Source organism: Phacochoerus africanus, chromosome X (genome assembly GCF_016906955.1).
Source record: "Phacochoerus africanus isolate WHEZ1 chromosome X, ROS_Pafr_v1, whole genome shotgun sequence".
In the NCBI taxonomy this organism is placed as follows: domain Eukaryota; kingdom Metazoa; phylum Chordata; class Mammalia; order Artiodactyla; family Suidae; genus Phacochoerus; species Phacochoerus africanus.
This window is the reverse complement of record NC_062560.1, coordinates 34,239,422-34,256,946: the sequence shown is the minus strand read 5'-3', so window position 1 is coordinate 34,256,946 and position 17,525 is coordinate 34,239,422. Positions and strand designations below refer to the sequence as shown.

At 37.2% G+C, this 17,525-nt stretch overlaps 1 protein-coding gene across 1 annotated transcript in view; it reads right to left on the bottom strand.

Annotated features, from left to right (window-relative positions):
* Window positions 1-17,525, bottom strand: part of CFAP47 (cilia and flagella associated protein 47) — a 443,526-nt gene that overhangs the window by 255,359 nt on the left and 170,642 nt on the right. The window contains exon 33 of the mRNA XM_047764176.1: window positions 10,951-11,143. Coding sequence (XP_047620132.1) covers window positions 10,951-11,143 — 193 coding nt within the window. The remainder of the gene's footprint in view (window positions 1-10,950; window positions 11,144-17,525) is intronic.

The window sequence follows — 17,525 nt, the reverse complement described above, 5'->3', positions numbered from 1 at the left end:
AAAACTGGCAGAACAGGTCTTCAGATAGATATTTTCAGGAGAAGATTTTATGTGTCCAATTCTTGCATCTCCCTGTTTCTAGAAAAAGCACTAAAACCCTTCATGGTGCTATTTGCTCATCGTGACTAGCATCAACCTTCTGCAAAATGTGTGCTGGACTGCATGTACCTCCCCACTTCACTAAAATCCCATACACTTTGACCTTCCCCCTACCTCTCTGGAGTGGCTTTTCAGAACTATCTGAAATGCTGCCTCCCAGGCTGTAGTCCTCATTTTGCCCCAAAGAAAACTTAACTCACAACTCTCACACTGTGCATTTTTTTTAAGCCAACGGTATTTATATGATAAACCAACCTTTCATTCCTGGAACATATCTCATCTGGTAATTTTGTTTAATTCTTTTAAAATGTTGCAGGATTTTGCTAGTATTTTTGAGGATTTTTGTGCCTATATTTATAACAAGTAACACAGAACATTTTAAATTGTTTTTAAAAACACTTTGGAAACACAATGCGATATGCGCATTACTGCAGAAATAATCTTGCTTCTAAAGACAACTGAATTATTAGGATATGTGAACTCTGAATAAGATCAGCTGCATATAATAATTATAAGATCAGCCACATGAGATTGGTAAGATGTATATAATACTTAGTAGAATCTCCATATAAATACATCATTAAACTAGAAAGTAAGTGAAGACTCCTGTGTACCAAGGTGATAATTATGATTAAAAATACAAGAAAGTGTAAGAAAACAATATTTAATGCAATAAAATAATTATAGGAGTTACATATAAGAGAAAAGACACAATAATATTATGCCAATATATTTTTAAATTCAAATGATACTCATTAATTTCATAAAATGAGTTATAAAATCTCACTCAGTGAAAAATGGAAAATAAAAAATAACCTTATTACAATTAGTACCACCTTACACCAGCCAGAACGGCCATCATCCAAAAGTCTACAAACAATAAGAGCTGGAGAGAGTGTGGAGAAAAAGGAATACTAGTACACGGTTGGTGGAATTGTAAATTGGTGCAACCACTGTGGAAAACAGGATGGAGAGTCCTCAGAAAACTAAAAATAGAACTACCATTTGATCCAACAATCCCACTCCTGGGCACCTATCCAGAGAAAACCATGACGCGCAAAGACACATGTAGTCCGACGTTCATTGCAGCACTATTTTCAATAGCCAAAACATGGAAACAACCTAAATGTCCATCGACAGAGGAGTGGATCAAGAAGAGGTGGTATATATACACAATGCAATATTACTCAGCCATTAAAAGGAATGAAATACCAGCATTTTTAGCAACATGGATGGACCTAGAAATTATCATGCTAAGTGAAGTCAGCCATACAATGAGACACCAACATCAAATGCTTTCACTGACATGTGGAATCTGAAAAAAGGACAGACTGAACTTCTTTGCAGAACAGATGCTGACTCACAGGCATTGAAAAACTTTTGGTCTCTGGAGGAGACAGTTTGGGGGTAGGGGGATGTGCTTGGGTTGTGGGATGGAAATCCTGTGAAATTGGATTGTTATGACCATTGTACAACTACAGATGTGATAAATTCATCTAAGTAATAAAAAATTAAAAAATAAATTCTATTACTATAAAAAAATTTATTTAGTTATTGAAATTCATCCCTTTTAGAAATCATAGGCCCAGATGATTTTACTAGCAAATTCTTACAAAATTTAAGAAACAAGCAATTTCACTATTATAGAAACTCTTAAAAAGAGGGACTCTTCTTTAAGTAACTAATGAGGTTTGTATAAAATTATAACAAAAAAACTAAAACGTACAGAAAATACAAAGTTTCACTTACATAAAATCAAACAAAAAACTAAAATATCAGTAAACTAATTCTAGAAAGGTATTTTACAGACTCTTTTTGTACTTAATATTTTTTTCATATGTTCAGAATTCATCTTTGGTACATGGTGTATAGTACAAAGTTAACTTTACCTTAATTACAAAATGTCAGTCAACTGATCTAGCACTATTTACTGATGAAGTAAATATTATGGGTTTTGAAATGTTACATTCATATTAAATTCTACTATAAACTTTCAGTGTTCTGGGTCCCTATTATATTGAATGCAATTATGAGTATTTCAATGGTTTTTTTGTAATATTTTAATATTTCAATGGTTTTTGGTAATATTTTAATTATTGAATTTTTGGTCATATACTTTAACTTTTTCTACTTTTTTTTTCCAATTTTTTTAAATTACAATACCTACCCTGGAAACCTAACAAGTGAAGAAACTATCTAATTTTAGAAGAACATGGTGTGGACAAGGGTAAGAGGCTTTTATATTGTTACATATTAAGGTATAACAAAAGAAAATGTAAAAGCAAAAATATTAGAAACTGAAAATGCTGAGTACACAACACCATTAGCCACTAAGGGATGCAATTCACACCCAAATAAAATACCACCTAACACACACCTAATGGCTATAGTAAAAAGACAGTCACAAGTGGTGGTGAGGATGTGCACAAACTGGAACTTGCACATGTTGACAGTGGGAAAGTAAAATAAATAATTTATCATTTCTTACAGGCTCTAATAGTTCATTTCAGATGAAGTCATGTTGCAAGCATAATTCTTCATATATTCTACATGGTGATTTTGGTGAAAAAGAGAACAACAGCCCCAGAAATGTGAGAGCTTACCCAGTATTAACTAGGCTTTGGTACTGGTAGGAGCTGACCTGATACTCACAGCTAGGTCATGTTATTCTCTTACTGGACATAAAGAGTCTCCTCACAGAACACCAGTGGCATACAAGGTCACTTAGTGACTGTGATGAAGTGAGACAAAACAAGAGCATTTCACAACCTTGCCTAAGCACAGAACAAAAAAAGCTCACTGTCTAAGTCGCAAAGCACCAAACATCCCCCTGTCCTGGCTAATATGAGTGACCACTGCTTCTTTGCCAATTAAAGAATTACCCTCACTGCAGTCTTTTTCCACTAGATAAGATTTACTAAGTTACTCAATAACAGGAGCACCACTGTCCCTGACAACATACAGTCAAGGCAAATCCCTGTTTCCTTTGTTGGGCAGGTGGAAATTTTCTTCTATCCTTCTAGGTTCTTCTGACTCGCCTAAGAATTAAATTGACACGACACAGATTATCAGGAGAAAATCTAACAAAAGTTAACTTGTATGTGTACATGGGAGAGACCCAGAAAACTGAGTAACTCACCAAAATGGGTGAAATCCTCACCTTAAATAGCATCCTGAGCCAAAGACAAAAGAGGATGTTGAGGGTGGGGTGAGTCAGTCTTGGGGGGTAACCGAGAAAAGCACAGTAAACAAAGGCATGGTTTTTATGCATATTTAAGTCTTTTCCATTGATAAGCTTCTAGAAATTTGGTAATCTTCCTCCTTCTGGTACAGACAGGGTGAAAATCACGCAAAGGGAGACTTCCCTTACAAACGTAAATGTTTCTTACAAAAGTATAACACCTTCTTGGTTTTTAGACTTTTTCCCATGTCTTCTGTTCCTTAGAAAATAGCCAACCTACTTAAAATAATATTCCAAAGAGACACATTTTGGGGTGGCAAATTCCGCTCCTCTATGCCTTGAACCTTTCCCAGTTAACCCAGACAATACAGAAATCCTTCATAATGTCCTTTACTGTGAGATACTCATGGTTCTCCATGATGTGTGGTCTCTCTGGTTGCAATGAACATTAAAAGGACTTTGTTTGAAACAAATTCATGGACATAGAGAACAGACTTGTGGTTGCCAAGGGGGAGTGAGAGGAATGGACTGGGAGTTTGGAGTTAGTAGAGGCAAATTATTGCATGTGGAGTGGATAAGCAATGAGGCCCTGCTGTATAGCACAGGGAACTATATCTAATCCCTTGTGATGGAACATGATGGAAGATAATATGAGAAAAAGAATGTATATATATATATGTATAACTGGGTCACTTTGCTGTACAGCAGAAATTGATAGAACATCATATCAACTATAATAAAAAAATTAAAAGAAAAGGGCTTTATTCAAGTAAATAATGGTCTCTTGCTGAAAGGCAATAACTTTGAGTAGGTATAAACATGAAAGAGAGAGAAAGAATGCCATCTAGCTGTGGCGCAATTTTTACACCCTCCATTTTCCCAAACACATGGTTATTGCTTTGGTTTGCCCCGACTTACTGAACCAAACTGCTAATCAATTGAGAATGGCTTAACTTTCTGTTCTCACATCTGTTTGACTGCTTGGCATTTCTCTGAATTTAGTGCTGAACTTCACATTAATCATGAATTCTATATATTGACTGACATTCCCCAAATAAAACATTCTAGATATAACACTAAAATGTCAGATGATGGTATTTCTATTGTCTGTGTGCATTTCAATCTTGCAACAGTGATGATAAATATTAAAGGTGAAACATTACCAGGTTGATTTGGATCTTCTGGAAAAAACAAAGTTCTTTGTAAATAATGTCTGCTTTCTGGTTTAATGAAGTTAAAAATTAGACACATTTGAAACAATCAATGCATACAAAATTAAGACCTTAACATCACATTAGTTTTAAGAAGAGACAGCATTATTAAAAGGTCAATACAATCTCCCAAACATGTAGTGAGTATTGTTTAACAAATTATTACACAACAAATGAAATCAGGGCACCTTTAGATGGTACATAAAATAAAAGATAAATGTTGCCAAACATAACTCTGTTCCACTAAAGAAAAGAGAATAAAAAACAGTATTTTTCATTCATAAGAACTAGAATTGTTACTTCATGAAAAAAATGTTGAAAAAGAATGAGTTAAATAAGACATTATTTTGTAGAACAAAGCTCCTTTGAAAACAGTTCAAAATGCTCCAATTTATGCGGAAGATGTGGTATATATACACAATGGAATACGACTCAGCCATAAAAAGAATGACATAATGCCTTTTGCAGCAACATGGATGGAACTAGAGAATCTCATCCTGAGTGAAAATGAGTCAGAAAGACAAGGACAAATACCAGCACAACGGGAATCTAATATCCAGCACAAATGAACATCTCCACAGAAGAGAAACTCATGGACTTGGAGAATAGACTTGTGGCTGCCCGATGGGAGAGGGAGGGAGTAGGAGGGATCGGGAGCTTGGGCTTATCAGACACAACTTAGAATAGATTTACAAGGAGATCCTGCTGAGTAGCATTGAGAACTTTGTCTAGATACTCAACAGAACAAAGGATGGGGGAAAAAATGTATACATGTAAGGATAACTTGATCCCCTTGCTGTATAGTGGGAAAAAATAAATAAATAAATAAATAAATAAATAAATAAATAAATAAATAAGAACTATATACTGGGGGGAAAAATGCTCCAATTTGGGGATCTTGTTAAAAGTGTAGTAAAATGAGCGTCTCTAGTCCTATCAGAAATTAAACTTTATGTTACAAAATGGCCGTTGCTGTTTTCAAAATCACCAAGTGATTATCAGATAATAAACTTTTCAGTAGCAGTCAAATGCAGCAAGTGAAGTAAAGGGTTCAGAGGACTGACATGGAGATATTTTATCAGCAGCATGACCCTCTGAAGAAAAGTCACTACAGTGTGAAAAATGATTCATCAGTGAAAAACATTAACTAAAGTGTTAATGATAAAAGTGCTTTACAATATAAAGCATTACTGGGAATAGAAGGATGAGTATATAAGAGCAAACGTACCTCCAGGTAAAAACGGCTCCTATATACATGAGACAGGTGTCCACTTCTCACATGGAAAACGTTTTTTGACTTTATCAACACTTAGAACAAATCCTCACATGCTAGGAATTTTCAAAAGCAGGAAAGTTATCTTTTTTTTTTTTTTTTTTAAACAGTGGCTCCCAGAAACTATGTGTAGTTAGCAAGAGAAATTTTCCCAAACTTTGAATGACTGTCTGGTACTGTGTACTCTTGGGCAAATTCATAGCAAGTTCAGAGTTAAGACATCTCCGTCTTCCCTCAGTGCTAAAATCAAGTATGCTACTCAAAAGCCTGAAGCTGTGGTGCACATGAATGAATGGACTTGCTGCTGTCAGACCAAATGCCTGTTTTAGCATAGCAGTCATCAGCTTAGCTATCTCTCATGATTCTCCAAGGCCAAAAGAATGAAGTCTTAAAACACTGTTTTGATATGCTCAAAGCATATCAAATGGCTGGGACTCTAGGCCAATTTATTTCAAATTTCCTACTTGCTGCTCTCCAATATGCCTTCCTGTAGCAAGAAGACAGCTCTCTTATTTGTCTTTCCCAGTTCGATCAATACAAATAAATTCTAATGATGGAGTGCAGCAAAGGAAATCATCAACAAAATGAAAAGGCAACCTACTGAATGGGAGAAAATAAATGCAAATCATGTAAGGGGCTAATATCGAAACACTTTTTTAAAACCCATATAACTTCATGGCAACAAACAAATAATCCACTTGAAGAATGGGCAGAAGATTTAAATAGAAATGTTTCCAAAGAAAGCATACTTATGGCCAGGAGGTACAGTAAAGATGCTCGGCATCATTAATCACCAGGGAAATGCAAATCAAAATCACAAATCAAAATCACAGTGAGATATGGCCTCACAGCTGTTGGAATGGCTATTATCAAAAAGACAAGAAGTAACATGCATTGACAAGTATGTGAAGAAAAGGGAAGCCTTGAGCACTAAGTGCACTATCAGTGGAAATGTAAATTGGTGCAACCACGATGGAAAACAGTATGGAGGTTCCTCAAAAAAATCAAAGATACAGCTACCATAAAATCCAGCAATCCCACTTATGGGTATTTATCTGAAGAAAAGAAAGACACTAATTTAAAAAGATATATGCACCCCTTGTTCACTGTAGCATTATTTATAATAGCCAAAGCATGGAAACAACCTAAATGCCCATAAGTAAATGAATGGATAAAGAAGATGTGGCATGCACATGTATGTGTACACACACATATACACACACACAATGGAATACTATTCAGCCATATAAAGAGTGAAATCTTTCCATTTGCGACAACATGGATGGACCCTCAGGACATTATGCTAAGTAAAATACGTCAGACAGAGAAAGACAAATACCATCTGATCTCTCTTATATGTAGAAATTAAAACAACAATAACAAAAAGCAAGCTCACAGATACAGAAAACAGACTGGTGGTTACAAGAGGTAGGGGGTACAGGGGTGAAATAAATGGATGAACTATTTTTCATCTTGTTTTGTTTAAATAAACTGAATAAAAAACTCTTAAAAATTCTAATGACAGAAATGTATCAGACCTTCCCTAACTTAACTGGAAATGCTGATAAAAAGACCTCAGCAGATATATAACATGCAAACAACCCGTCATGTTGGTTCCACTGCTAAACTCTCACAAATTTCTGAGAAATCCATAAACTAATAAAAATTATGTCTTTGTTGCCCCATCAGGCTGGTGAAGGACAGACTGGCCCTTAAGAATGACTCTGCAAGCTACCAACTAATCAGTTAACCAAAAAAATACATAAGCAAGGCCCACTGTCTATTCTCTGTAATGGTTTCTCCACAAATTTTTTTTTGTGTGTGTGTGTGGGGGCTTTTCAGGGCCACACCCATGGCATATGGAGGTTCCCAGGCTAGAGGTCAAATGGAAGCTGCAGCTGCTGGCCTACACCACAGCCACACAACGCCAGATCTGAGCTACATCTGCAACCTACACCACAGTGCACGGCAATGCCAGATCCTTAACCCACTGAGTGAGGCCAGGGATAGAACCTGCATCCTCATGGATACTCGGCAGATTCGTTTCTGCTGAGCCATGATGGGATCTCCATTCTCCCTCACTACTGAAGGATAATTTCACAGAGTACAAAATTCTAGGTTATTTTTTTCCCCTTATCAACACTTTATCACTCTAATCTCTTCCTGAATGCATGATTTCTGAGGTGCTGGATATAATTCTAATCTTTGATCTCTGTAGGTAAGCGGTTTTGCTACTTTGCTTTCTTTCAAGATTTTTTTTTCTTTATTTTTAATTTTCTACAGTTTGAAATATAATATGCCAGGGTATAAAGTTTTGGGGGCATTTACCCCACTTGGTATTCTCTGAGCTTCCGGGATCTATGGTGTGATATCTGACATTAATTTGGGGAAACTCTCAGCCATTATTACATCAAAGGAATTGTTGTTTAACGAAGGGATTTCTTTTTTAAAAATACATAATTGGTGAATAAATACCATTCTATGAACAATTTAAAAGCACTAATATAATTTTTTTTGATGCTACAGCCTAATTGTTTCATACTTCAGAATGCATCAGAATCATACAGATAGTTTACTAAAGCCGATGGCTGAGCGTCACCCTCAGAGTTTCTTAATCAAAAGGTTTGAGGGATAGCCCTATCCGTCTATCTTCCACAGCACCAATGCGCCAAGTTGTAGGCATGGTGAGACTTTACCAATGTAGTGGGGCTTAGGAGAGTAAGTGTCTATGTTGGAAGGTAAAAATATGGGGCGCCGGGTATAATTTTTCTCCATTCAAATTCATCTAAATGAAATCCTAAGCTTATCCTCAGGAACCGCCACTGTTATTAACCCTGCAGACCTGTACCCAGGTCCATACTGAACATGTCAAGTGCCTCCTTCCACTTCAACCATTCAACCTGATCCCTGCATTGGTACCGGAAAGTACGAACCAGTAAGCTAATAGATATTCAAGTGTTTGGAATAGGGTAGAGAAATATACAACACCTGAATGTGTCCCTTTATTCACTCATTCTTTTCATTCATTTATTTACTCAAACAATATTTGGTATCTGTTACTTTCCAGGCACTTTTCTGAGACTATGGCTGCTAACAACAAAACACAAGACGTTGTTCCTGTTAAGAAGCAAACATTCTACAGGAGGAGGATGAGTATACATATTACTGGGGTTATAGACATTATTGAGAAAAATAGAGCCAGAAAGAAGAGGACTGAAGGATATGCTATTTTAGAGAGGGAATTGGGAAAGCTTCTCAAATAATGTGCTATGTAAGCAGGGTCTTGAGTGAAGTGGGAATAGGAATCATGAAGATAGGCAGGGAAATAAAGCTCCAAGCAGAGGGGATAGGAAGTGCAAGAGCTCTGTAAAGGCATTTAGTATTTTAAAAAGCAACAAATAGGACAGTGCCCATAATGCATTATTCTAAAAAATGCAGCAAACTCCTTGAAATTAGCTTGCACAAACCATTCTGGTAGTAAAAAGAGAACCGTAATAATTTTATAACAATTGAACTTATTAATTTCTAATATATGTACATATTTTATAATGCTCTGGTTAAAGTGTTACTCCTCAGTAATCAAACTACTTATTTACACCTTGCTTTTTACATTTCTGAATGGGCCAAACACATGTTTATAAGATGTGAATCTTATTAAATTGTAGTTTCAAGGCAAATTGTTCTGACATACTATTGCCAGCATGTCAACTGGAAGGTAATGAAATATTCCATGTTTACTGTTCTCTAATACCAGTATACCAGTACATCAGTATATCTCTTTTGATCTTGATGTCACTCAGTTTACTAAAGTCATGCCTTTAAGTTAAGAGCAACTGCAACTCAGTCTCATTTTAAATCACACTCTTAATCATCCCCTAACTTCTAAAGTTTAAACTCTAAGGGTTCTATATAACAAATAAAATAAAGCCTATTCTGAACACAGCAGGTTGTTATGTACTTGGAAGAGGGGAGCTGAATGGAAGCCAAAGAAACAACCCACATACACGTGTGCTCTTCTCACTACAATCAATGTTTCTGATGAAGAAAAACATGCACAACTATACCAGTGAATTGAAACTTTTTCAAAGAACGTAGAGCTCTTATGGTAGAAACTTATAAAGCCTCATTCCTCAGGAGCAGAGCAAGGGAGTGCCCACCTGAACACCGGAGCAGGTATACCTACGATCACCCACTTGTCTTGGCCTTGATATATGGACCTAATATGACCCACTCCCCAAAAAAATGTTCATGAAGCATCATCACAGTGATTTCCACCATGACAGTCACAATGACACGTAAAATGTTTTCTAGTCAATTATCACTTGATCTCAACTAATTACGAGGTTTCAACAGTGACACCTAAATTTAATACCTCACAGAGCTGCAAATGCCAGCAGTGTTATCAAGGTGATCTTTCACTTCTGGAGCTTATCTACATACTTTTTATCATTTATTCCTCAAAACAAACTGAAGAAGCATCTTTTATTATTTCCATTTTACATGTGTTGGGGCCCAGGGCAGGCTGCCCCCAAATGTGCCTCAATGGCATATTGATGATTGTGAATTCCAGTTCCTTAAGACACTGCCAATGCAAGAGGGGCACTTTGACCCTCCTGTCTCCCTGAAAGCAGGAAATAAATCTCTCTCGTGAAAGGTGCTCTCCCTGCATCTGGAGGTAGAAGGATGCCCTTATCGCTAGGAACAGGGAATTTGGGCAGAGAAGGCTGTGTAAACCAACCTTGTTACTTCCTTAATTGCCTACTCCAAGCCCAAATTCTGCTTAGATTCTTCACTAATTAAGTGCTCAAAGCCCAAGTTTCTTTGTCCTATCAATTCCTCACAAATTTATTGTTTATTTGTCTAAAAAGTATAAAAGCTGCCTGCTTTGACTGCTTCTTGGGTCCCGTTTCTATGAAACTTACCTGCACATGGTTAAAATTTGTTTCACTCCTGTTAATCTTTTTTGTGTTAATTTTATGATGAGAGTATCCACAAGAACTCAAGGCAGGTGGAGCGGGGAAACCCCGCCCCCCGACACATGTAAGGTAACTGATCTTGTCCTATTTGTAGAACAGGGTAAATGCTATAGTCAGGTCTAGAAGCCATGGATTCTGGGTTTGGTTCTATGGCTCCTTCTATGTTGTCACACTACAATTTGTGAGAAATTAAAAAGAAACATTACTCACCTTTGTGACAGTTTTTCCAAATAACGTGTCGGGTATTCTCATAATTTGTGTTCATCCAACTAAGCAGAATCCTTTCAGGATTGGAATATATGTTGCTGGATGCAAAACAAGGATTAATTTTTGGTGAATTATGCATATGTATAGGGGGCAGATTTTTGGTGCTATATGGTGCAACCCTGGATAGTACCAGAACCTGAAATTTGGAAAAAAGAGAGAGAGAAAGAGCTTTACTAAATCTGAATGGCAAAATAAAAATTAGTATTTAAAGAGTAAATTTTTAAAATGACAGGTAGATAAGCAAACCAAGGCATCAGTACTTTCTGGTTAATTAAATTCATGCAAGAATAAAAGAACACATCAGGTGATCCCTTAATGCTCATTGTAAATTCCCAACTTCTTGCTTCTATAGCATCTAGTCTGTAAGTAACTATTTTAGGTAAGTTACAAAAAGAAGCTTATGACCTAGGGGTTTTGGTCACCAATTTCCAAAATGCATGTCCAGGGGTAGGGGGAAGGTTCTCTGCACCACCAAGCAGTTATCCAGCACCAGCTGGAAGTCCTACAGTTCAACTCAATTCGGATACTATCTCCACAGAAGTAGCACTAAATTGCACTGGTTAAGAGCTCTGTCCCACAAGACTGTCCTCCACTTCAGATGTCAATCGGAAGCTCAGGTTGCTACCTGGCCTTGTGAACAATAGGCTCTCTGTTGCAGGTTCCAACAACCCTTCCTTGTGTTCAATTAATTTGTTAAGAGTAACGCACAGGAATCAGGAAACCCTTTTACTCATGAGATTACTGGTATATTATGAAGAATATTAAAAGATAGGAATCAACAGCCAGATGAAGAGATACACAGGGTGAGGTCCCAAACAAAGGAACTTCTCTCTTCTTGGAGTTTGGGTCCCAGAATGGTGGCTTGTGGAAGCATTCTGGCTGAAAGCTCCCTGAACTCTCTCCTTTTGGGTTTTATGAGGGCTTCATTACATAGGCATAATTAATTAAATAATTGGATATTGGGGACTGATTCAACCTCCAGCCCCTCTCCCCTCCCAGGATATCATGGGGTAAGACTGAAAGTTCCAATCCTCTAACCACATGATTGCTTCCCCTGGCAGCCCCCATCCTTCGTGCTCGCCAAAGTCACCTCGTTACCATAATCCTAGTTGTGGTGGAAATGGGTTTGTTATGAATAAGAAAGCATCCACTTCACCTTTATGGCTCTGAAGGCATTTCAGGAACTGAGGACAAGAGACCAAATATTATAACAAAAGATTCTCCCATTGCTCTTTTCGCCCAGGAAATCTCATCAAGTTTTGGGAACTGCAAGCTAGGGACTGTGTTTGAAGACCAAACATATAAGAATTATAAATCATAATATCACGTTACCTAACTAAAAAATTAACTCATTTGAGGACAGTTTTTTTTCCCATGTTATTTCATTAAAAATACAAGACTTTCAAATGCCTTTATTTGCCAGTTTAGGTAACTTACAAATACAAAATTTAAAAGATTAAAGTAATAAGTTGGAGTTCCTGTCGTGGCTCAGTGGTATCCTTATGGATACTGACTGGTACCCATAAGGACGCAGGTTCGATCCCTAGTCCCACTCAGTGGGTTAAGGATCCGGCGTTGCTGTGAGCTGTGGTGCAGGTTGGCAGCTACAGCTCCGATTCAACCCTTTGCCTGGGAACTTCCATATGCCATTAGAGTGGCCCTAAAAAGACAGAAGACAATAAAAGAAAAGTAATACGTTATCAAATCACAAGTAATTTTAATCATGATGTTTGAGAAGTCTGTTTTTAAGATGACAAAAATATATACAGTTCTGTAATTTGGCATATTTTTACCCTGTATCATAAAATTTGGTACCTTTACATCACAACAGAATTCACTATATATGCACCACATACTTGATCACGAAGCTATGATCATAAAAATAATTAAGCAACACTAAGATTAAGTAAAGAAACCTGTGTGTGATCACTAGTATAGCACAGCAGAGAGCTATTCAAAAGTGCTGCTCTGCTAGCAAAGTGGTAGGTCACAAGCTGTTCATCCCTTCCGGAACCTACATCCATGCAGCAAGACTGTCTCAATGAAGGAGTCAGAGTATTTCGGTTACAGTACAGTACAAATGAGACAAGATTTACAAATGACCCCTGACTACGAATATGGATTTAATGATGGACCCACTTGGAGGATGGGTGTGACCTTTGAAACCGAGCGCACTCCTGGGCGCAAAAGCCTTTCTGTGTCCCCCATTTCTTGTTCTTAGGAAATGGTCCTCATTCAGTCACCATGACCCTCCCTGAGTTCCTAGGGACAGGTTCAGACAGTTGCTGATCAGGGAAGGGAGGAAAGGTCAAGCAACAATATAGCCTTGGGGCAGGATCCTGGTTCCTTTTCACGGAATATACGTAATAATATAAGCATGTTATACACCTAAGAGAAAAGTTATATTCTTTATGCTTCTCCTAGAAATGAATAGTTTAAAACTGAACAGCTTAGAGTCCTTCCTTGTCCTTCTCTCTGACTTAATTGCATCCTAAACACAATCACCCGGAAGCTAATCATTAGGCATCCTGAGCCTAACTGCCTGTGGGTTGAAGATTATTAGCACACGATGTTTTTCAGGAACTTTTCTAGTTTGTTCCAATCTCTGATCAATATGCCCTTTTCGCAAGTACTGTAATTCTAGGCAATAATCCAGAAGACCACCGTCATGAGCATACCGAGATCTCCTGTCTCCAGCTTTGATGACTAAGATCCTCCCCAAAGAAAGAAGAATGCATCTTTGTCCCAATCCTGATTCCCATCTGAAAAACCTGTTTTTCTCCTTTTTACTATAAAGCTCCTCACAATTCTTTCTAATGGGGGAGGCACGGTCTTCAGGGCATTGGCCTGCTGTGACCCTCCTTTGCCTGGCAAAGCAATTAAGCTATTTTTCTCTCCTTTACCCAAAAATCTGTCTCTACATTTCGATTCAGGCAACAACTTTAACACAAGAAGAGTTACCACCCTTTGTACTTAGTTCTACAGCTTTGCTTCTCAAACTACTGGCAGTGAAAGACCTGTTAGTTTTCACTCTGCCACAAAATGCTAATTTTTGTAAAATACTCTAAGGATAAACTCCAAGAACAATGAAATGAAGAGTAATACATACAGAATCTAAGACTCCATCACAAGAAAACCCAAATCCTCCATGTGCAAGTGTTACCATTTTCTGCTTAACGTTCAGTCCACACGAAGTATTTTAAAGACCCAAAACAAAAATGACGATATTGCTAATGACATATCTTTGGGGTTCTGTACTCACTTTCAGCATGTGGAAAGGCAGAGTTTTCCCACACAAATAAGCAATTCTTAGACACCAGTAGGTGTCTACATTTCAACTTGATCCTGATCCTATCTACCAGATAGCATCAGATTCCACAGGTTAAGGGCTTAGTCCTACAGACTGCTCCTCCATCACTTCTAATACCAATTATGAGCCGAGGCTGTTACCTATGCTTCTGACCTTCCAGCTATCCATTGGAGTTCCAATGACTCCCCTCCTTGGCAACTCAATTCAGATGCCAGCTGAACTGAGGATGCTGCTTTCACTTCTGACAAAATAGCTATAAATCAGAGGTTCCCACAAACTTCTCCTTGAGTTCGATTAATTTGTTAGAGCACCTCAGAGAAACATTTTGCTTACTAGATCACAAGCTTATTAGAAAAGGCTATGATTCACAAACAGCCAGATGGTAGAGGAGATGTTTAGTGTAAAGTTTGTGGGAAAGAGAGCTCCCATGCCCTCTCTGGGCTCCCCATTCTCCCCATTCTCCATGTGTTCACCAACCCAGAAGCTCTCCAAATCCTGTCCTTTTGGGGGATTCATGGAGGCTTCATTACATAGGCATGACAGATTAAATCACTGGCCACTGGCAACTGATTCAATCTCCATCCCCTCTTCCCTCCTAGGAAGTCAGGGGGTGGGTATGAAAGTCTGAACCTTCTAATTCCATGGTTGGTTCCTCTGGTGACCAGCTCCCATCCTTAGGGGATCTAGCGACTGTCCAAAAGTCACCTCATTAACATAACAAAATATACCTTTATTACTCTCACCACTTAATAAATTCCAAGGGTTTTAGGAGCTCTATGCCAGAAATGAGAATGAAGACCAAACCAATATTTCTTATTACAAATCACACTATCACAATATTTCACTACAGGTATTGAGCACTATCCAACCACTGTCACATGCACTTCCAGTTCCACATGACTTTCGCTATTTCATGTGGTTCACTGTTTTTCAATGACAGATTTTAAAAATTGTTATTTTAATCTATTGTGGCAATTGACACAGAAAAGAGATAATGTTCATCTTTTCACTGGCCAAAGAAAAACTCTCCATTTTCTTCGATAATTTAGATACTTTGATTTGTTCTAAAAAATCATCTTGAAGAGGCCCACACGCATCACCCTGAGGTGCTGCATGACTAGAAACCTGAAAGGACTTCAGACTGAAGAGTTCCCTGAAATAAATGGTCCGTGCCCAGCAGGTTTCATCTCTGTGGACATTTCTGATTCCAGTGTGGAGTGAGTGGGACACTGGATGTGATGAATTGAGTGATAAACCCTCCACTTTGCTGTTATTGTTCATTCTCTGTTTTACTTATCTTGAATACATACTTAAGGCTAAGTTAACATGTTGCTATGTGAAGACTAATGTATTTTACACTGTCGCTTGTCAAACCAAACCCTAGGCCATGCTGCTGGTGAAGAAGAGTAGGCCCAATATGACCACCTGTGCGAAAGATAAAAGTTCAGTATATTTTTGCCTACAGACTAGGGTAAATTAGGCATCAGCAGTCAGTTAGCAATGAGCTGAGTTTTCCCACAGTCTTTGTGACCAATGGAGGGAATTTTTCCTGAAGGATTTAAAGGACTTGTGTATCCTTAAATATGGCTATAAAATAGATTTAAAAAAATCATACCTACTATGGGTTCTTACTGTGCTACAGTACAGATGAAAATCAGAGCACGTGCAGTAACAACTCACTTATCCAGATCTCAGCTTCCTTTGAAAACCTCATGCAGGCAAGCCGGCAAGCATATATAATACACATGTAAATATTCTGAGTTATAATCTGTCACGTCCCAAAGTGTATGAGTTATCTTTCCTCCACTTAATTTATAAAAACCTGTTTGTCAGTGCATATTTGCTTTTATTTTACATAGAGACGTACTAAGCTTGGCTATCTAGTTTCTTAGGCAACAAAAATATTACAAGTAATAGGAAAAGGAACTACTACAAGCAGGTGCATCGACAACAGTAATAAAAAGCAAGAGGATATAATCTTAGGACAAGTGAATAAACAAACAAACTACTAAAAAGCTAAAAAATAATCCAAGCATCTGAATACCATTTAGAGAAGAAATATTCCTGTGGTCACCACTCTATTGGATACTGAGGTGATAACAAATGTTTTAAACACAAACCATATTCTATTTAAGAGGAAAGAAGGTTTATATCTACTCCTTTATTCAATTATTATGCATTGAGTGCATAATACAAAGTCAGTTACTGTGCTTAGAAATAGCAACACAACAATGCAAACTTTAATTAAAGTATATTTAGAAAGATATTCAACACTAAATGGCTGAATTTCAAAATATTAAAAAAAGATAAAGTATACAAATTAGAATTTTAAAATGCTGCCAAATTTAACTTCCAAAGTTTCCAAGGAGTAAGGCCTTATTACAACCTACATTTTTGAGTGTCTCTGCCTGGTCTAAAATTCAAGCTGTTATTCCACCAGGAAATGGTTCTTATATTTTTAGACCATGTTTAAAGAAAATAATATTTTTAAAATAATGATTAGTCTCATAATGAATAAATAGAATGGCAATGAAAAAAATGTGAAGTACTACCCCATAAAAAAAGAAGATGATCATGGCATGAGCTCAAATTTTCATTTTAGTAATCTGTTACAATTTCACAGAATTGTTTTGACCTGTATAAATTATTGTAGTAAATCTTAATTCGAAAATGTATTTGAGGGTACCATTATTTTCAGTAGGAATCAGCAAGAGTCAGAGCAGATTTAACTTTTAGAAACTTCCATTTCCACTGATCAGACTGAGTGGAAGGACAATAAACACTGCTGCAATACACCATAAATGTGTATAACTATAACAATAACAAAACTTGCTGCCATCTAAGTCTAAATATTATCAAGATCACAAATTTGTTGTCAAGAAAATATACTTTGTCTCTGTAGGATAATAATTACAAAAAAGAAAATATTTTTTTAAAAAAAGAAGAAAGAAAAACATTTTTTAAAGCATTCAAACTTGTTCACCAATAGCCGCTATTAAAGAGGACCACTAAGGAAGATATTTGGGGGAGAGGATACAAGTTGCACTTAAGATAGGCAGTGGAGACAAAACTCCAAGAAGAGACTGAGACTACAGGGGAGATTTCTGGTGGTAGAAGACATGGTAACAATCTCATATCAGCTCTAAAACACCATCCCCTAAAGACATTACCCATGGGATCACTGCCAGGGGTTTCAGGAAACCCAAGG